The 21351-nt window shown below is 39.9% G+C and overlaps 2 protein-coding genes across 4 annotated transcripts in view; one reads left to right on the forward strand and one right to left on the reverse strand.

Moving 5' to 3' along the window:
* Positions 1 to 1015: 1015 nt before the first annotated feature.
* Positions 1016 to 21351, reverse strand: part of LOC125227613 — a 147067-nt gene continuing 126731 nt past the window's right edge. Inside the window, exons 4-6 of the mRNA XM_048131961.1 lie at positions 9927 to 10049; positions 9436 to 9570; positions 1016 to 5136 (exon numbers count right to left, since the gene is read on the reverse strand). Coding sequence (XP_047987918.1) covers positions 5009 to 5136; positions 9436 to 9570; positions 9927 to 10049 — 386 coding nt within the window. The 3' untranslated portion in view covers positions 1016 to 5008. The remainder of the gene's footprint in view (positions 5137 to 9435; positions 9571 to 9926; positions 10050 to 21351) is intronic.
* LOC125227610 lies at positions 10518 to 15021 on the forward strand. 3 transcript variants are annotated; one of them, XM_048131957.1, is made up of 2 exons: positions 10518 to 12322; positions 14942 to 15021. In XM_048131957.1, exon 1 carries the CDS (start codon positions 10733 to 10735, stop codon positions 11621 to 11623), a length of 891 nt encoding a protein of 296 aa, XP_047987914.1. In that variant the 5' UTR covers positions 10518 to 10732; the 3' UTR covers positions 11624 to 12322; positions 14942 to 15021. The 3 variants fall into 3 exon arrangements, with proteins under 3 accessions (XP_047987914.1, XP_047987916.1, XP_047987915.1); XM_048131959.1 differs by having other exon boundaries at positions 10518 to 11735; positions 14942 to 15015; XM_048131958.1 differs by lacking the exon at positions 14942 to 15021 and having other exon boundaries at positions 10518 to 11735; positions 12074 to 13422.

The raw sequence follows: 21351 nt of genomic DNA on the forward strand, positions 1-21351 counted from the left end.
TAATGTGAAAACGCACTAAGGCCACATTCTAGCGAATTATCCATTATGAACTTGATATCGATCTAAATACAGTTATTGTAATTATGTGCTCAATGAGAATCATTTTTAACCCCCGACGCAAAAACGACGGGGTGTTATAAGTTCTGTCTGCCTGTCTATCTGTCTGTCTGTCTGTCTGTTCGTCTGTCTGTCTATGTGTGTGTCTGTCTGTGACATCGTAGCTCCCGAACGGATGAACCGATTTATATTTCGTTTATTTTTGGTCTGAAAGCTGAGTTAGTCGGGAGTGTTCTTAGCTATGTTTAATGAAAATCAATCCACTACGTCGGGGTCGGGTTTTTTCAAACATTTAATTTTGTGGTTATTACGTCACATTTTTACGTTGGTATTTTTTCTATAGTTTTATTGTTGATGTGTGAAGGTAGGTATAGGTACAACAGGTAAAAGGCCAGAATAACAACTCAATAATACGAACAATAAGCCAAAAATGTTTAATGTCATATCGATAATTTACACTGCGCTCGCAACACCAAAATTGGACATCACACGAGTCCCCTAGACGAGTAAAAATTCACCTAAAAAAACTTCGCTAACTTAGATTATACATTCGGATAGATTTGTGTCCTGACCCATCAGGTCGGTGCGTACCCGTGAGGTACACGGGTACACGTGTACACACATACCTACACGTACGGGTACGCGTGTACCTTATTACTGTACCCGTTAGGTATTAGTGGGTATTGTTGTACCTACGTGCAATGTTCGTATACAGTTAGTTACGTACTTATATACTGCTAAATTAAAAGTATCAGTGCAACATTCAGCATCGTATATAAACAGATACTGTATAAAACAGTGAAAATCATTAATACTGTTTTTCTTTCATAAATAAAAAACAATAAAACAATGAAATATTGTCTTTGAAAATCATTAGTACTGTTTTCATATTATTTTTTCATAAATAAAAAACTGTCATGTCACTTTTTTTTTAATTTTTGTGTGACCTGGATTTTAATCGCATATAAATATCGCTTATTATATGATTTGATATAAGTTACAACATTGTGTAATCAACACTGAGTATATTTAGCTAAATTTATAACAATGGTGTACTTTTTAGGTACAGCAATACCCAATGTACTACTGTGGGGACAGTACGGGGCGCGCCCCCCGCTTCAACAGGCCTCTTTAACATACACGAATACAAGTTATACATTCAGATTTAATCATTAAATACGTACGCCGATCTTTACCTAGACCGAAATACGTTCATTGGTAAATTGCTCATCATTTGTGCTTTTTTTTTTAGATTTTTTTCACACAAGTATCAAAGTGAGCGCTATTATTTCATTTCTCAATGCCTGTATTTCAGTTTAACTCTATAAAATTAAACGTATTTTATAAAATATTTTGCTATATTTATAAAATGCCTATATCTTTAAATTATATTACGATTACATTAGATAGACATCCGGCCCAAGATATGTACGTGTAAAGATATGTTATATAATACTTCCGTATATAATATACATTTTATTGCTTTATTGCTGGAGGTAAATAAGAATGTATTTATCGTGTTCATGTAATAATACAGTCTGCAAAATATCGACCCTGAACAAAACAGTTACTAACTACTATGTGTAACTTTTTTGTGAAGAGGTACAGTCAAATTCCTTTAAAAACTGCACGTTTTTTTAAAAAGTGTGAACATTATGATAGTATAACACTGAGTAAAGATGAGGCATTTTTTTAATATTTAGAATATGACTGTCCCATGAAGTTATATTTACAACATGATAATGTATTATAGCTAGCCACAAGAATAATAAAGAACTGTATAGAAGCGAAACTAAGTTTTTTATAACTTCGAGAGGTCCATTAGACCTGATTTAGTCGGCGTGCGAACTTGCAAGCGATTTTTGTTACATTGCGGGCTGTTGAGGTTACATAGGTACAATTTTGCACAGCCATCAAATACCGCAATGTAATAAAACTCGTATGCGAGTTCTCGTACCGTCTAAATGGGCCCTTAAGATCGCTTTTATACAGTTCATGTTTTGCTATAATTAATATATAGCGATAACCACTTTATTATATAATAATATGATATATGATGATATGATAGTCGATAGTATTGTCTGTGATTTATATTTATTATTCTTGCGGTATTTTTTATATATGCGTATTCTAGTCTAGAACGGCTGTGTATGTAACATTAGAATTGCGTTTCGCGGGTCGGTACTGGGGTTGGGTTAGGAAGCGGGGACAGTGCCTGTGAAACCAGCTGGGAATCGAACCGGCATCTAAGTGAGGTAATTATATACTTATTTTGTGTTTAAAAGTATTTACTTAGATCGTATAAAATGGGGCTTGAAGTATGAGTATCATGTACTTAAACTTATAATTTATAATAATTATGATGGTTGCGTAAAATATGGCAGTTTAGCGGTTAGCTGATAGATTATATCTGAATAAATATTAAGTTTAATATGTTATTTGTATATATTTTACATATATCATGTCCCGGATCAAGGTATACAGTCAGCAGCAGAAGTTCCGTAACGGGCAAGGTGTTCACAATGATCCTAACACGCTCTTATTGTCTTAAAAATAAAATCGTGTCAAGTTCATTTTGAACACCTTGCCCGCTACGCAACTTCTTCTGCTGACTGTATATTTGTACCCAACGGGTAATACACACACCCGTTGCACACAAAAATTCCTTTCAGGTACAAAAAGGGGAGAAGTAAACAATACACTAAATGTTCAGTAAGTAGTTACCCACAAAGTACCATTACTTATATTTAATAAAAGTTGCTCCAAAAAATCAGGTCTTAAATCAGGGAACTTTACATTTATTGAGTAGGTAACCATTTTTTAAGATTCGGTTCAGATAAATAATATCGGAACTAATTTCATAACATTACTTTTGTAGGTATAGTTTGCATTATGGAAGAAACAGGAAGAGGTTTATTTCTAGTCCGTTTCCCAGCCGTTCTCAACATATTAGCTTTATAGATAACTAATTTATTACAATAGTCATGTCCTCGAGTAACTTAACACTTACTTCATTTGAATGATTTTAAAAAGGCGTACAATCTCAATTAGGGTTAAGGCTGATAGTACACTATCATATATACAACCATAGGTCTGTTTGCCTCCCTTTTCCTCCAACGTGAAGAAAAAGGGCGCCATGTTGCCTATATGATCATATTTCTATGATAAAGGACTATCGGCCTAATAATCAAAATATACTCATTTTAGTTTCAAGTGACGTGTGAGTTAGGTTACACTAGGACTTATTTTAAGGATATCGCTAAGAGCAATTACTCAATTTATATATTTTATGATGCACCTTCGAAAAGTCGATTTTACAGCGGCTTTTTGTTCTCAAAAGTACTCCGCAAATTATAAATGCAGACATCATTGGCAATTAAAAAATCAACAGTGATCAACTCTGGCCAACGTGGGACTCGAACCCACATCCTTGGATTGCCGGTCCAATGCGTTACCAATGGCGCCAGCCGACCATCCGTCCATGACTGCGAATTTAACCATTGCGACTGTCAAAAGTACTCTTTTTGTAGAACTGTAGTACCTAAGTAGGAAATAAAGTTTATTACAGCAATTTTTGTCTGGTTCATAAGACACTTTACATTGTGGTTCAATGTCAGAGTCAGCATTATAAAAGAGATGTTTTGAGTGCTCTTAACGTTCCTGGTAGCAGTCTTCCTTCATACAACTACACTGCAGGTGGTTTTGTGCAAATTAGTTGCACGCACGGTTCTGCTTTTATAATATATAAAATCTATCTTGCAAACTTCAAACATAATTTTATCCACTTAACATTGTATTTACACATATTTTAGTACATTATGTCAAGAAACATTTAGTACATTTTATTGTAAATTCTGTATTTTTTGAATAAAATTATTATTTGAAGTTTTTACAATTCGTTTACAGTGTTGTGTCATTCAAATTATTTGCAAAAAATGATTGTAATGATATCAGACTTTTCAGTATCTTTTACATGTGGAAATATTTATGCATGTTTATGATTTTATGTACTGAAAACAGGGTTGTAATGGATATTACAGTTCATAGAAAAAACGAACTAGCAAGGTAACTCTGATTTAAACCGTAAACGCAAATCGAAAACTAAGATGGATCAAAAGAACACGCGTAATATACATTGATGTCTGATGTGTCAAAACTGTCAAGTTTGATGATTTAAATGAGACGTCACAGTACGCCTTCATAAAAGTTAACTCACGCCGACGCTCGGAGGCGACCCGGAGACGGCCCGGATTTGGCCCGGATGCGCCAAAACTAAAAGATGAGTAAATGACACGCACTAAAAGCATCGTGATAATCTTTTGTTTATCCAAGAGACATTTATTTAAGTGTCAAGACTACAAATTTAACAATGCAATAAGATGCCGCGACACGTTTCAATTGGCGTTTAGGATAAAAAGTCACTGTAGCTACAGATGTATAGTTGTATACAGAGCAGTAGTTTTTCTACGAACTGCAAAATCTCCCAGTCAATCTTAGTATTAGTGGGGGCCACTCCCATCCTGAGGGCCCGCCCGGGCCGCCTCAGATGAGCCACTCATCCTAGTGCGCGGCACTCACGCCCGCGCTCGGAGGCGGTCCGGACACGCTCCGGATTCAGCCCGGACGCACGAAAACTAAAAGATGGATTAATGGCACGCACTAAAACACGTAATCATCTTTGTTTATCCAAGATATATTGATTTATGTGCCAATACTGTCAAGTCTGTTAAATTTAACAATGAAACAAGATGCCGCGACACGTCACAATTGGCGTTTACGATGAAAAAAATCACCTTAGCTACAGTGGTATGGATCCCAGTAGTGTTTCTATGAACTGCATTACCTCCCAGTCATTCCTTTTCCTATAATAAGTGGGGGCCGGTACGGCGCCCCCGCCCTGCGGGCCCGTCCGGGCCGCCTCAGACGAACCACTCGTCCTTGTGCGCGGCGCTCACGCCCGCGCCCGGAGGCGGCCCGGCGGCGCCCGGTACCCGCGGGGGCCCGCAGGGCGCGCCCAGTTTCCCGGCAGCACGGTGGCCGGCGACCCGGGCTTGGCGCCATTCGACGCCAGTTGTTGCACTGGAAAGAAGAAAAGTAAGCTTAAATACGTGTTCAAGTTTAGTCGGGACTTGTTTATAACTTTACTAGCTTCTGCCCAAAGAGACAAAAAGTAGCCTATTTATACTCTCCAGCCTTCAAATATCTCCACTTAAAAAATCACTTAAAATCCCTACTTATTAAAAGCGGCCAAGTGGGACTTCTTGCATAAAACAGTAGCTAAAAAAAGACATACGCGAATTGTAAGTAAGATCTACTACGCCTATCCAAGATAACAATAGCGATAAACCGAAAGAAAATAAAAAATATATATTCAATATTTTTGAGGTCTTATTTTACAGATCCATATGTGAGAGGTATCGTTTGAAAGATAATTAAACCTACTATAATTGTTTACACATAACTATAGTATTAAAGGTAGCTGTTTACATAATATTTGAAAATATGTGTTTTTTATCGAGCATGAATAGCACAAGTACTGGTAAAAAATGCTTCTAAGTCAATAAACAATAACGTTACCGCAATTGATGTTATTATAAAATTTACGCGACTATTCATGAGCTTTCTAAAAATATAAGTTTTATTGGTAAGTGATAATATAACCATTAAATTACGAATTTTGTTTCGTAGTGGTCACTCCGCCGGTCGCATAAAAATGAGCGCTGACCGTAGTAAAGTATTCAATATTTTTAAGTTCTTATTTTACGGATCCATATGTAAGAGGTATCATTTGAAAGCAAATTAAACCTACTATAATTATTTTTGAATAACTATAGTTATAAAGGTAGCTGTTTACAAAATATTTGAAAACATGAGTTTTTTTCGAGCACGAGTTGCACATATACAGATAAAAAATGCTTCTAACTTAATAAACCATAACTTTACCGCAATTAATGTTATTATAAAATTTACGCGAAATTTCATGCGCTTTCTAAAAATATAAGTTTTATTGGTGTATGATAATATATGACCAAGTAATTACGAATTTGGTTTAGCAGGGGTCACTGCGCCCTGTCACGATATTGGGTGCTGACTGACCGTCGCCAAATTTTCTACGTTACTCAGATCCTATTTTACTGATAAATTTGTGAGAGGTATCATTTGAAAGCATATTATGCGTACTATCTTTATTTCTAATATTTCAAGTCGAAACTGTAGAAGTTTACAAAATATTTGATTAGTAATATGTGTATTTTACTGTGCATGAATAGCATTGGCATTGATAAGACACGCTTCTAGCTCAATAAATTATAGTTTTCCGCAATTGAAATAATAACAAAATAAACGGAAAATGTATGACTTACACAAAAAATAAGTTTGGTTTGTATTGCATAAACAATTAATTTGAATTCGTTCAGCTCACCTACTGCGCACCATCATATAAATGGATGTCCACCGTCGTTGCCTTTTTTCATGATTTTTCAGATTTTATTTCACTAATCGTATATTCATAATAAATATAATCTATCACGTATCGAATTTACTTATATACTTAATTGATCAGTAAAATAAAATCTGTAAAATGATGAAAGAATTAAGGCAACGGCGGTGGACATCCGTTTATATGACGATTGACCGTGCGCAGTGGGTATGGTGGACAAATTAACATTAATTGTTTAAGCAAAACTAACAAAACTCATTTTTTGTAAAGGCCATACATTTTGCGGTTCATTTCGTTATTATAACAATTGCGGAAAAATATAATTTATTGAGCTAGAAGCATGTTTCACTCGTATCAGTGCGAATGCTATTCATATACAGTAAAAATACACATATTGTCAAATATTTTGTAAACTTCTACAATTACGACTAAAATTATTAAAAAGTAACGATAGTACGCATAATATGCTTTCAAATGATACCTCTCACAAATTGATCGCTAAAATAGGATCTGAGAAATACATAAAATTAGGCGACGGTTAGCACCTATTTACGTCACGGGGGTGCAGTGACACCTGCTAAACCAAATTCGTAATTACTTGGTTGTATAATATCATACATCAATAAAACTTATATTTTTAGAAAGCATATGAAATGTCCTGTAAATCTTATCATAACATTATTTGCGGTAAAGTTATTGTTTATTGGTCATGCACCAAGATACAATCTTAAAAATTATGAAAACGGCAACGAAAATGGTCATCCATGTATATGACGGTGCGCAGTGAGTATGATGGATAAATTAACATTAATTGTTTATGCAATACTGACAAAACTTTTTATTTGAAAAGGTCATACATTTCGCCGTTTATTTTGTTATTATATCAATTGCGGAAAAAATATAATTAATTGAGCTAGAATCATGTTTTACTCACATCGGTTCCAATGCATATTTTCAAATATTTTGTTAGCTACTACAGTTACAACTAAAATTATTGAGAACTAATGATAGTACGCATAATATGCTTTCAAAAGATTCCTGTTAAATAAAATAGGATCTGAAAAATATAGAAAATTTGGCGACGGTCAGCATCCATACGTGGCCGGGCGCTGTGGCTCCTACTTAACCAAATTTGTAATTACTTGGTTATATAATATCATACACCAATAAAACTTATGTTATTAGAAAGCGCACGAAGTTCCGCGTAAATCTAACATCAATTCCGGAAAAGTTGTTGTTTATTAATTAAGAAGCATTTTTTACCAGTAGGTACTTGTGCGACTCATGGTCTATAAAACACATATTTTCAAATATTTTCTAAACAGCTACCTTTATGATTATAGTTGTTTATAAAAAAATATAGTAGGTTTAATTAGCTTTGAAACGATACCTCTCGCATATGGATCCGTAAAATAGGACCTCAAAAATATTGAATACTTTACTACGGTCAGCGCCCATTTCTGCGACCGGGCAGAGTGACTCCTGCTAAACCAAATTCATAATTACATGGTTATATATTATCATATACCAATGAAACTTATATTTTTAGAAAGAGCATGAATAGACGCGAAAATGTTATAATAACATCAATTGCGGTAAAGTTATTGTTTATTGAGTTAGACGCATTTTTAACCGACTTCAAAAAAGGAGGAGGTTCTCAATTCGACTGAATGTTTTTTTTTTTTTTTATTTTTTTTTTTTTTGTATGTATGTTACTCGATATCTCCGAGAATCGTGGACCGATTTTCAAAATTTTTTTTTTGATCGAACCGGTATAACCCTGAGATGGTCCCATTGGCACTAAGTCAGGGTCTGATGATGGGATCCTGGAGAAATCGAGGGAACTCTTCAAATGTTATAGGCACATGTAATGTTTTTAGTCTATTTTTCAAAGGTACACCAGTATTTACGTCTGATGGTAATAATTTTATGTGGCTGAGCTGATGATGGAAGGTCAACTCCTCAATGGTTAGGAGTTTAAGGATAATTCTTTCACTACTGTACATGTATTCGGACTGATACATATAATATCACTAGGAACCACTAAAAATCAACTGAGCTGATGATGGAAGGTCAACTCCTCAATGGTTAGGAGTTAAAGGATAATTCTTTCACTACTGTACATGTATTCGGACTGATACATATAATATCACTAGGAACCACTAAAAATCAACAAATAAATAAACTTTTTAACAAAAAATAAAACCGCCTTCAAAAATAAGCGCGTTACAAAACACGGAGAAACTAAAAAGCCAAAAATAATAAACCTTTCAATTCAGATTTCTTATCGTATTGCAATAAGCTAAACATCCAAATTATAAACAAATCAATTATTTTTGGAGTCGGTACCAGCCTGTGTATGGTTGGGTGGGGCAAACAGGCAATAGCAAGGCGACGAACAGGTCTGGTACCGACTACAAAAATAATTGATTACACATCCATACCTGTTTTAGGTATTAAGGTAGACTGCGCCAGGGACACAGCCGCGATAGATAACGTAAAACATTGTGTGGACTATCGAGGAGGCCACAGTAACCAACTAGCGAAGGCCGAAGGCCGAGCTCCGCAAAGGACCGAAGGCCCGGAGCGTCCCTGAGAGGCTCCCAAGCACGGGAGGCCGCAGGCCGAGTTGCAGACAGATAATGCTCCTAAGCAGAACAATAATAAAAGTGTCTAAAAACTGAAGCGGCGGGCCGGAGGCCCAACGCTGAGATTCGAGACCCAGCAGCAGCACACTTCTACTAGAGACTCACGACCGTGGTATGTAACGCCGTGTCTTGCGTGGGCGACGGTCGCGCGACCGTCGCCGTCGCGTCTTATCGCATCGTCTGCTTCCATATCGATATCGGTTTGATTTCGTATGCGTCGCATCGCCGTCGCGCGACCATCGCGCGACCGTCGCCCACGCAAGCCACGGCGTAACTACAGTAAGTACTTACACTGTAAGTGTGTGCGTCTGTCCGCACGCCGCCTACACGCGCAGCAGGCGCCAGCAGCGCCGGCTAGCAGCAGCATCGCGCCGCTCGCGGCCGCCACCACCACCCACGCGCCGCGGCCGCCGCTGCCGCCGATCTCTGTAATCATGACGGTATTATATTAATAAATATGAAGAAAGAAGGTTTACATTAAAGAAACAAATTGTTCAATCGAGAAATGTTTCTGTTTCCTACATAATTTCTCCAGTCCAATTCCATCTCCAAATCTTCTTCAATTGCTTAAAGGTTAACTGTTGACATCTGAACTCCTTGTAACTCTCTTTTTTCACATGTGAACATTATTTGTTTACTGACCTGGGCATAATGCACTGGTGTTTTTATCCGACCGTCACACGTCAAGTGGAACATCTTTCTGTTCACATCTGAACTCATTGGAAACGTATCCATAGCGTTTTTTGGTTGAAGAGTTTAAAATTCTCTTCTCATTTACTGACCTGGACATAACGCGGCAGTGTTTTCATCCGACCCATCAGCACAGTGGTCGACACCGTCGCACGTCAGGTCTGCGCTCACGCAGAATTTGCTCTGTTCACATCTGAACTCCTTGCACCCGTGTTCTGGAACAATATATTGAATAATAGCTATAAGATCTTCTGATAGTTTTAATGGAATATGTGGGTGATCGGTAGCAGGATGAATTAGATAGGTACAGAGAGAAAAAATAACTAGATTTCATCTTTTGGTAAGTCCCCGCTAAAAGAAAAGTAATGATATTTTTAACTTATTTCGAATCAACATTTAGGTATTACTTATATTAAAATATAAACTAAAAACCTAGGCAGGTATTGTGGCCTAACTGATACACATTTATTTATTTACTTATGTAAAAATCATAATAATATATTATGTAAATTATCATACATCACAAACTTAACATTTCCATTTTAAAGTTAAATATTATGTTTTATAAGAGCGTCAACGTTCGGCGCCGCAAACAGAGCAATGGCGGCGAGCGGCGCTCGCGCCGGGAACGCCTCTCCCGCTCTCCCGCACAACCAGTCCTGGCTTGCCCGCCATTACGATACCACGCGATCACGCAGCTCGATGCGCATGTTAAGTACCTACTTGATGTAACGACTCGGTGCCCTAAATATTATAATATATAGTGCTTAATAGTAATAAGACTTACTATACAACATTTTGTAAAGTGTTAATTAAATTGATTGACAAACTTATTCAATCGTTTATTTTATAGTGTGTGTAACCTCATAGTTACTACAGTGGTGACCCCGACGTGATCATGGGACCGAAACTGGACGAATCAAGTGGAAGTGTGCCTTCTAACGAGGCAAGTGCACAAACTCCTGCATCTGAAGGAAGCTTGGCGAGGGATACCGGCGATGTATTCAGGGTGGGCATTAAGGTGCCGCCATTTTGGCCAGAGGAACCGGACATTTGGTTCGCCCAAATAGAGGGCCAATTCGACTTGCAGAAAATAACAAGTGACTCGACGAAATTCAATTATGTTATAAGCCACTTAGATAACCAACATTCGCGAGCTGTGAAAGATATTATCGTCAAGCCACCTCCAGAGCGAAAATATGAAAAGCTGAAAACAGAGTTAATACGGAGGTTAAGCGACTCGAAGGAAAAGAGGATCAAACAGCTAATGATGCACGAGGAGCTTGGAGAGAGGAAGCCGTCCGAGTTCCTGCGACACCTGCAGGGGCTGGCTGGCGTCAGCGTGGACGACGACTTCATGAAGAACTTGTGGATTGGCCGCCTGCCGCACGGGATCCAGACGGTGCTCGCCGGGCAGCCCAACACTTCGACGTTGGAGGACCTCGCAGACCTGGCCGACCGGGTCAACGACCTGGCCACCGCCGCGCCGAGGGTCGCCGCCGTCAGCAACCCAGTCCCCGGTTCGGCGTTAAGTGATCTCGCCCGGGAGGTCGCGGAGCTTCGGCGAGAGCTGCGCGAGATGAAGATGGGGCACACGAGAGCCCCCAGGTCCCGCGCGTCATCATCATCGCGACGCGACCGCAGCGGCTCTGCCTCTAGACGTCGTTCCCAGTCCAACTACAGGAAGTATCCAGTGTGCTGGTACCATAGCAAATTCGGAGACCAGTCGACCAAGTGCAACCGGCCGTGTGACTACGCTGCGGCGGAAAACGGGAAGGGCGGTCTGTAAATGCGGCCGACGATTGCCCTCCACCATCAAGAGGCCGCCTGTTCGTGACTGACCGATCTTCGAAGGCGCAGTTCTTGGTCGACACAGGTAGCGACCTCTGCGTCTACCCAAGGTTAGCACTTCGCGAGCGTCGCTCTAAAACTGATTATAATTTGTGCGCCGCTAACGGCACTAATATAAGTACATATGGTTATGTGAATTTAGCATTAGATCTTAATTTGCGTAGAGTGTTCCCGTGGCGTTTTGTGGTGGCAGACGTTACTAAACCAATAATCGGGATAGATTTTTTGAATTTCTATGATCTCCTTGTCGATTGTAGACGCAAACGTTTAATCGATAATACGACATTATTAACGGCTGCCGCCATCTCAGCCCACGGGTGCAATATTGCATCGGTAAAAGTAGTGACCGGCGAGTCTCAATATCATAAAATATTAGATGATTTTCCAGAAATTACACGACCAGCCGGCGTACACCACACAGTACCACATAACACAGTACACCACATACGAACAACGCCAGGCCCTCCAGTCTCCTCCCCGCCCCGCCGTTTAGCCCCCGACAAGCTTAAGATCGCGCGACAGGAATTCCAGTCTATGCTGGCCAATGGCACAGCTAGACCTTCGGAGAGCCCGTGGTCATCACCACTTCACCTGGCGCCGAAGAAAAACAACGGGTGGCGCCCCTGCGGCGATTACCGTAAGTTAAATGCTCGCACAGTACCTGACAGGTACCCGATTAAACACATTCATGATTTTACGCATAGTGTTACAGGTTGTAATGTATTTAGCACAATTGACCTAGAAAAAGCGTATAATCAGATACCTGTCAGCCCTGAAGACATACCAAAGACCGCTATAACAACTCCTTTCGGTTTATACGAATTTCCGTATATGGGGTTTGGCCTCAGAAACGCTGGACAAACTTTCCAGCGGTTTGTTGATGAAGTCACCAGAGGTCTAGATTTCGTTTATGCCTATTTGGACGATTTCCTCATTTACTCACGAAGTGAAGCTGAGCATGAGGAACATCTCCGCATTGTTTTCCAGAAGCTCAAGGACTACGGCCTCATGGTAAACGCAGCCAAGTGCGTTTTTGGCGAAAAAGAGGTAACATTTCTAGGATACCGGATCTCAGAGAGAGGCTGCAAACCGCTCGACTCCAAGGTTCAAGCAGTTAAGGATTTCCCGCCTCCGACAAACGTCCGGCAGCTTAGAGGTTTTCTGGGCATGCTAAATTTTTACAGGAGATTTCTCCCACGAGCAGCTCAGATCCAGGCCCCTCTTCATGCTTTACTGACCGGTTCGGTAAAGGGTTCGCAGTCCATCACTCTAGAAGGAGATACTCTAGCAGCCTTTGAAAAGTGTAAGGAGAGCTTATCCAATGCCGCGCTGCTGGCTCACCCCGACTGCTCAGCAAATCTTGCCGTAGTCACAGACGCATCAGACAAGGCGATCGGGGCGGTACTGCAGCAGTTAAAGGAAGGCATATGGGAGCCCCTTGCGTTCTTTTCGAGGAAACTCACACCTGCTCAAGTTAAGTACTCTCCCTATGACAGAGAACTGTTAGCCATTTATGAAGCCATAAAGTACTTTCGGCACATGCTTGAAGCCAGACATTTTGTCGTATATACAGACCACAAGCCGATCAGTTTCGCATTTCATGAAAGAAAAACAAACTGCTCGCCGCGTCAATACAGGCATCTCGACTTCATCTCCCAGTTCACAACGGACATCCGACACATATCCGGAAAGGATAATGTTGTCGCCGATACCCTGTCACGTATCGAAGAACTGGGAGCACCGGTAAGCCTCGAGGCTCTAGCCGAAGGTCAAGCTTCTGATCCTGAGCTGCAGAAACTCCTAAGCGAAGGTTCATCGTTGCAGCTGCGAAAGCTACATGTACCTGGCAGTAGTGTACCTCTGTACTGCGATGTCAGTACCCCAAACTCCAGGCCATATGTCAGTAAGTACTTTCGTAAGCAAGTTTTTGACAGTTTGCACTCTCTTAGTCACCCTGGGTCCAACGCGTCAGCTAAGCTAGTTGCTGAAAGGTTTGTGTGGCCCGGCGTCAAGAAGAACTGTAGAGAGTGGACGCGTGCATGCATTCAGTGTCAGCGGGCCAAAGTCAATCGACACGTGACTGCCCCGCTTGGTACCTTCAACTTACCACGCGTCCGTTTTAAACAGGTACATATTGACTTAGTAGGACCACTTCCTCCTTCGCATGGTTATCGATACTGCCTAACAGCCGTAGACCGGTTCACCCGGTGGCCGGAAGCAGTACCGATCCAGGACATTACTGCAGAAACTGTCGCTAAGGCCCTAGTCGCAAACTGGATAGCTCGATTCGGTTCCCCAACAGACATCGTAACCGACCGCGGAAGCCAGTTTGAATCTGAGTTGTTCTCAAGTCTGTCAAAGTTGGCTGGATTCGAACACAAAAGAACAACAGCCTATCATCCGGCATGCAACGGGTTAGTAGAACGCTTCCATCGGCATTTTAAATCCGCTATCGTATGTCACGCGAATGAGAAGTGGACTGAATCATTACCTTGGGTCCTACTTGGTGTAAGAACAGCTTTCAAGGAAGACTTACAGTCATCTTCAGCCGAACTGGTGTACGGAGAACCTCTAAGACTTCCTGGTGAGTTTTTCCACTCAACAGCAGGTACAACTGACATGTCTGTATTCACCGCCAGGCTCAGGAGTTTCGCTGAAAAGCTAAGACCTATACCAGCTTCTCGCCACATAAAGCCTAAGGTATTTGTTTACAAAGATCTCTCAACCTGTGAATACGTGTTTCTTAGAGAGCACCCGTCACGAGGCCCACTGCAAGCAGCATACTCGGGACCTCATAAGGTAATATCTCGAGATGACAAAGTTTTCAAGATTCTTCTCCACAACACAGAGAAGACAGTGTCCATAGACCGACTTAAGCCGGCCTTCACACTATCTCCAGAAGTTGGAAGCGATCACCCTACTGTGCCGCCTACGATATCAAATCAGGACTCTCAGCAGCATAGTAACCTTAGACCTTCACCTCAGCAACCTGATCAGCTGGTAATGCCTCCTACACCTACAGTAACAGCAGAAAATAAGGTCACTCGTTCCGGTCGTCGGGTAAGATTCCCAGATCATTACAATGATTATTATCGCCCTTGACGGTCTCTGGGGGGGAGTAGTGTGGCCTAACTGATACACATTTATTTAAAAATGATAATATGTAATGTAAAAATCATAATAATATATTATGTAAATTATCATACATCACAAACTTAACATTTCCATTTTAAAGTTAAATATTATGTTTTATAAGAGCGTCAACGTTCGGCGCCGCAAACAGAGCAATGGCGGCGAGCGGCGCTCGCGCCGGGAACGCCTCTCCCGCTCTCCCGCACAACCAGTCCTGGCTTGCCCGCCATTACGATACCACGCGATCACGCAGCTCGATGCGCATGTTAAGTACCTACTTGATGTAACGACTCGGTGCCCTAAATATTATAATATATAGTGCTTAATAGTAATAAGACTTACTATACAACATTTTGTAAAGTGTTAATTAAATTGATTGACAAACTTATTCAATCGTTTATTTTATAGTGTGTGTAACCTCATAGTTACTACAGTATTACCATTTCTTTTACTAAGAGTTCTAAGATTGTAATTTCATTACTAATTGATAATAAAATCATGGTTACTTTGTAACATCTAAACACGTTTATAAAAGCCTCATCGCTATTCAAAATATTACCTAAACCAGCCCTCAAATTCAAGTGCTCATAATTCTAAGCACCAGACATCTTTTGATGTACACAACGCAATTGTTCTCCTTACATTGCGGAGTGAGTAAGGAACGTATGCACGCGTACAAGCTGAAGGCGGCTATATGTATGCATTGTTTACTATTGTAGCCGTTGCTTTTATACGCTCTAAGGTGTAGGTGTAAAAGGAGACTCAGGTTTATTGTAATAAAATTCAAATTTGTGGAGTTTTTAGATGGTTATCGTAATATTCGTGATACAATGGTGTGGTATATAGAAGTTTGCATGGAACAAATTGGCCGTACTTAGACAATGAGCTTTGTTATTGAGATTTATTAATAAATTGTTAATATAAACTATGAAGATCTTATATGTTACGTTCTGTTATTGGTACATATATTATGGGTAGCTACTTGAAAGGCTATGTTTAAAGGAACTATTGATGAGCTTGTAAAAAAATAATTTTCGTAAATGTTGCGCACATCTAATTTTTTTAAACTATCAGTGGCTTACTCATGGCCACAGAGTAGCCGAGGCGTAGACGTGGCCTACAATGGAGCGAGCTCGCCAAGAAGGTGTCTGTTCACCCTTCATTTGAAGGTTGCTGGGTTATATAAGCTGGGAAATATAGACGCTGGCAAGCGAATTGCGAATTGGTTTAAAATCTACCAAGTGACGGTGGAAACCGGCCGTTGCCTTTATCTAGAGAATTCTATGTTTACAATTTTGTCTGTATTGGATGACGATGATGATGATGATGAGTTTGTAATAAAAACGGTCATCGGTTCGGCGGCTTAAGAGGATACGGTAGCGAAAATGCTAAAATGGAAAGGAGCCCCCCTTTCAACTTGGGAATTTTAGTTAAATACACAAGTGTTATTAACTAGATTTATCGAAAAAAAATTGTCCATTAAGAACAACACAGTCAAAAGATATTTAAAAAAAATCTTTAAAATCGAGGTTCCGCTCTCGACTCTTTCCTCCTTCAAAACTTAATCAATCGGAACGAAATTTAAGTATCTGATAACAATGAAATAATCTATGTCGGACCGTTTAGCTTTTTTGGTTAATTGTTATCAATCTTGAGTATCACACCTTCTTCTGCGCCACAATGAAAAAGGCCGTTTTTGGAAATTTTTGATTGGCTCTAGAGTCCTTAAAAAGCAGAATATCAAAAAAATCAAAACGGTCCGATACAGATAAAAATAGTAGCAATGTGTGTTTAAAAAATCATTGCTCTATCTTCAAAAACCAGGGAGGAAATAGTCGAGAGCGTTTGTATGGAGAATTGACCCCTAATACCGTATCGTCTTAAGCATGAACAGATATCATATAGACAGACTGACATACAATGGGCAACTAATGGACATACAATAACAATAAAACTACAAAAAAAATACAGACGAATTGAGAACCACCTTCCTTGAGATTTGGGTGCGGCGTTTAAAAAGTACCTAATACAAAAATCCAAAAGATCATGAACCTTTATGAATTGATAATGAACCATCCTTATTCAAAACACAATAACCTTTTCAGAAACATCTTTTCATCAAAAAACGAAGTTTAAAAGTAACAAGTTACCCCATTAAGGTAAGCACTGATATATACCCATAACAACCAGTTTAAGTGAGAACCCTGTTTTCATATAGTTACTACTGATACAAAGGTCATATAAAATTGGTTGTACGGAATAGCAAACTTGCGTCTTGTGCATACTGGAGTAGACTCAAAATTGTCTCCATATTATATTTTAAAAAGTCGTAAGCGCCTTAGAAATGTACTGAAAAACGTCGTTTTCTTTTTAGTAACTTTGTTCATGAGGTTGAAAGTTCATATTTAATAAGATCGGGGCGAGACAGTCTTTAGTTTTAGGTGCTTTAAAGAGTAGTGAAAGAGCCATTTTGCTTTGAGGCTACTTTTGATGGACTGTTGTAAGTGAAGTTAAATATTATTCTCGTAAAAGGGGCTAAGGTACAGCGGGGCAAATGTAACTGGTCCATTTTTTCCATGCTTTACAATGTTTGCATTATTAAATAGAGTGTCCACCGGTTATATATGGTAGGCGTGTTCAGTGGATACATGTAGAACTCAACATCATACAATCATACATACAATCACGCCTGTATCCCTTAAAGGGGTAGGCAGAACACATGAAACTACTAAAGCTTCAGTTCAGTGCCACTCTTGGCAAATAAGGGGTTGAAAGAAAACGAAACTGTGACATCATAATGTAATAATGGAAAAAATGGATTAGTTACAATTGCCCTCCAGACAAGATTTGCCCCGCTGTACCTTATTTACTTAGACTCAAATAGGCTCATTGTAAAATAATTAATAACTTTATATTTATTTTAAGTTAAGATCGGCACCAGGTCCCGTAGCCGAACGGCATTTCTGCGATACGAAACGCCATCAAAACGCCGCAGAAATGTAGTCTGTCTCTGTCGCGCCAATACGCAGGAGCGATAGAGACAGATAGCTACCAAAGAGATATTATCGTGAGCGTTTTGTGAGCGTTTGTGCATTCGGTTACGCATACTGGATACAATACTTTGGTTCCCTTGCGTGCAAACTTTCCTAAAACCCAATAAAACCCTTTACCAATACGTACGCAAACCCTTATTTAAATATAATTAACGCAAACAGAAAGTATTCCAATGTTTAGTCCCAAAAGTTTGGAATACACACCTAACATTCTTGGATAAAACTTGTACCGGAGTTATGACAATACCGTAGTTAGTGGCCAATTCTGTTTCACTATTGCGAAAGGTTTTGATCTTATTTTGATGAAGGACTTATCAATTATCGTTATTAGTTTGGCCTTAGACGTACTTAGAAGTGCTGGTGACCTAGCGGTGAGAGCGTGCGACTTTCGATCCGGAGGTCACGGGCACGGGTTCGAACCCCGGCTCGTACCAATGAGTTTTCGGAACTTATGTGCGAAATGTCATTTGATATTTGCCAGTCGCTTTTCGGTGAAGGAAAACATCGCGAGGAAACCGGACTAATTCCAATAAGGCCTAGTTACCCTTCGGGTTGGAAGGTCAGATGGCAGTCGCTTTCGTAAAACTAGTGCCTACGCCAAATCTTGGGATTAGTTGTCAAAGCGGACCCCAGGCTCCCATGAGCCGTGGCCGTGGCAAATGCCGGAAAACGCAAGGACGATGATGATGAGTTTGGCCTTAGACATATATAACTCACTATAGACAGAAGAAGAAATAATTCGGAACCATCAAGAAAAATCGACAAGATCGACTAGATGGCGCTGCACCTTTTATTGATTTTCGGCTAGATGCCGTTTATATTAATAATTGACAATTTGAACACATATCAAGTAAAGAATATGAGGTGCAAATATTCTCGAGAAGAAGAATAGTCGAGAGATCAGGCAGTATTTGCACTGTGAGTTTGACATGTCTGTCTGTCTGTCTGTTTGTCTGTCTGTCTGTGTGTGTGTCTGTCTGTGGCATCGTAGCTCCCGAACGGATGAACCGATTTAGATTTAGTTTTTTTTTGTCTAAAAGCTGAGTTAGTCGAGAGTGTTCTTAGCCATGTTTCATGAAAATCGGTCTACTATGTTGCGGTCGGGGGCTTTTTCAAAATTATAATTTTGTGTTTAGGTTATAAATGAAAATGAAAATGAAAATGAAATATTTATTTTTCAAGTAGGCATATTACAATGCGCATATGAACGTCAAATAAAGCTACGCCGGCTCTAACCCTACGCCTCAGCCTCGAGAAGATTTCAGTCCCCCCTCAGTTGGGTGGGGGGTATCCACTATGGGACCGGCAAGAAACTCGGCGGGCAACTTCTTACTACTCCCTCTCTTCTTACTTTCTTCTTACTTCTTCTTTATACTTATAAATATCTATATAATCGATCTCTTTCATAAGATAAGAGTAACGTAAAACTCATTAAATTACATTAATTACATTTGACGACCGGTCTGGCGCCGCAGTCGGTAGTGACCCTGCCTGCTATGCTGCGGTCCCGGGTTCAAGTCCCGGTAAGGGCATTTATTTGTGTGATATTTGTTCCCGAGTCATGGATGTCTTCTATGTATTTATATAAGTATTTTTATATTCTTATATGTATGTATATCGTTGTCTGAGTACCCACAACACAAGCCTTCTTGAGCTTACCGTGGGCCTCAGTCAATCTGTGTAAGAATGTCCTATAATATTTATTTATTTTTTATTTATTTATTTATCAAAAGCCACAGGGTACGTATCCAACAGCAAGAACGCGTAGGTACGATAACATGAAATGACACAATAACATGGGATTAGTTCATACCGATGTCGATACCATTTCAGTCAGCATTTAATGAATGACTAGCACAACTGCATAGCAACCCCATCGAACCAGCCGGCCAATGACAATCGTCGACGCTAGACGCCGATCGGAACGCAGTCTGGCTTTATCTACCCATTACGGAAGAGTGATAGAGATAGCTAGCTACAATAACGATATACCGTAACCAGGATATATTTATGACAATCACAATGATGACAATCGGGAGATTGCATTTCGGGATCCAATCAGAATGAACGGCGCACGTCAAATTAGCTAAGGACTATCAAAATGAAATGAAAACCATAGATTGTAGAAATCCCTAGATAATTTACGGTAGTTGACGTGTGATTGGCGCGTGATTGTCACTAGATGTCGCTATAACTATGCCTATACAAATAACTCGCATTAACTGATGTATGGAGTTGCAACTCATCCCTTACTTATTCCTCTATGATGATAATAAACAATCTAGCTCCAATTTACTCTTTTTTGTCAAGCTGTAGTGAAAAATTAAAGTCGTTTGAAAATCCAGTCACTCGTTTTTAGTTTATCCATACTAATAATTATAAATGGGAAAGTGTGTGTGTCTGTTTGTTTGTCCGTCCTTCACGGCAAAACGGAGCGACGAATTGCCGTGATTTTTTAAGTAGAGATAGTTGAAGGGATGGAGAGTGACATAGGCTACTTTTTGTCTCTAACGCGAGCGAAGCCGCGGGCAAAAGCTAGTACCTACTTAATAGTTTTATAAAAAAAACTGTTTATTTCAGTCATTTTTTTATAGAATTTTACAAACAAGACTCTTAATCTATTAGGCTGGTTTTAGTGTCACGCGGATCGATCGCGCTGAGCGATCTGCACAGGGTGCGTAGCCGAATGGCACAAACGCTCACGAAACGCTCACGAAACGAAACGCTAGTAGATATCTATCCCTATCGCTCTTGCGTATTGGCTCGACAGAGCCGGACTACGTTTCGTTTTCGTTTGGCGTCGGAGAAATGCCATTCGGCTACGGGGCGACAGTGGACATATTTTAAAATGGCGTGGACGGATCCGCGCGGACGACAACATCAACTTCATACAAACTGGTCCGCGTGACACTAAAACCAGCCTTATTATTTAGATTCTAATCGAGTTAGGTCTAATTGAGATCATGCATTACATGTTATGAGATGTAGTGAGTCGATGTTTTCCGCCAGAATTGCGGTCGCTAGGGCATGACAGGCGTGTCAGGCGTGCGCCTAGCGAATAATGAAAACCATATCGAGTGGCGGAAACAGAATGGGCTCATCTTTTTTCCGCACGGTCGAGCGTATAATCTAATTTTGTCTCAAAAGATGTTTTGCGCCCGGAAATCCGTCATTACCGAGCGGAATATAATACATATTGTAAAACCTCAATTTGTAAAGATTGTGAAAAGGGGTGTTATATTTTATTATTTTTATATTATCTGCGGGTTGTAGATGTATTTATGGTGCGGCCACATTTTTCAAAAGTTATTTGACTATTTACTACATATAACCGACGGGTTACCCTCATCTTGCAGAAAAATTTTATTCAGAAACACACTTCGCATAACATGTTGCGCAGAAATACTTTCGGTCAAATGGTAATTTTGCAGAAAACTTAGTTGGCATTATTACTACTACGCATACGACACATTTGGCAGAA

Source organism: Leguminivora glycinivorella, chromosome 6, assembly GCF_023078275.1.
Source record: "Leguminivora glycinivorella isolate SPB_JAAS2020 chromosome 6, LegGlyc_1.1, whole genome shotgun sequence".
Lineage (NCBI taxonomy): Eukaryota > Metazoa > Arthropoda > Insecta > Lepidoptera > Tortricidae > Leguminivora > Leguminivora glycinivorella.

Bases quoted from the DNA above. Each gene is read 5' to 3' on its own strand.
- LOC125227610 (XM_048131957.1), top strand. From the start codon at position 10,733: ATGGGACCGAAACTGGACGAATCAAGTGGAAGTGTGCCTTCTAACGAG.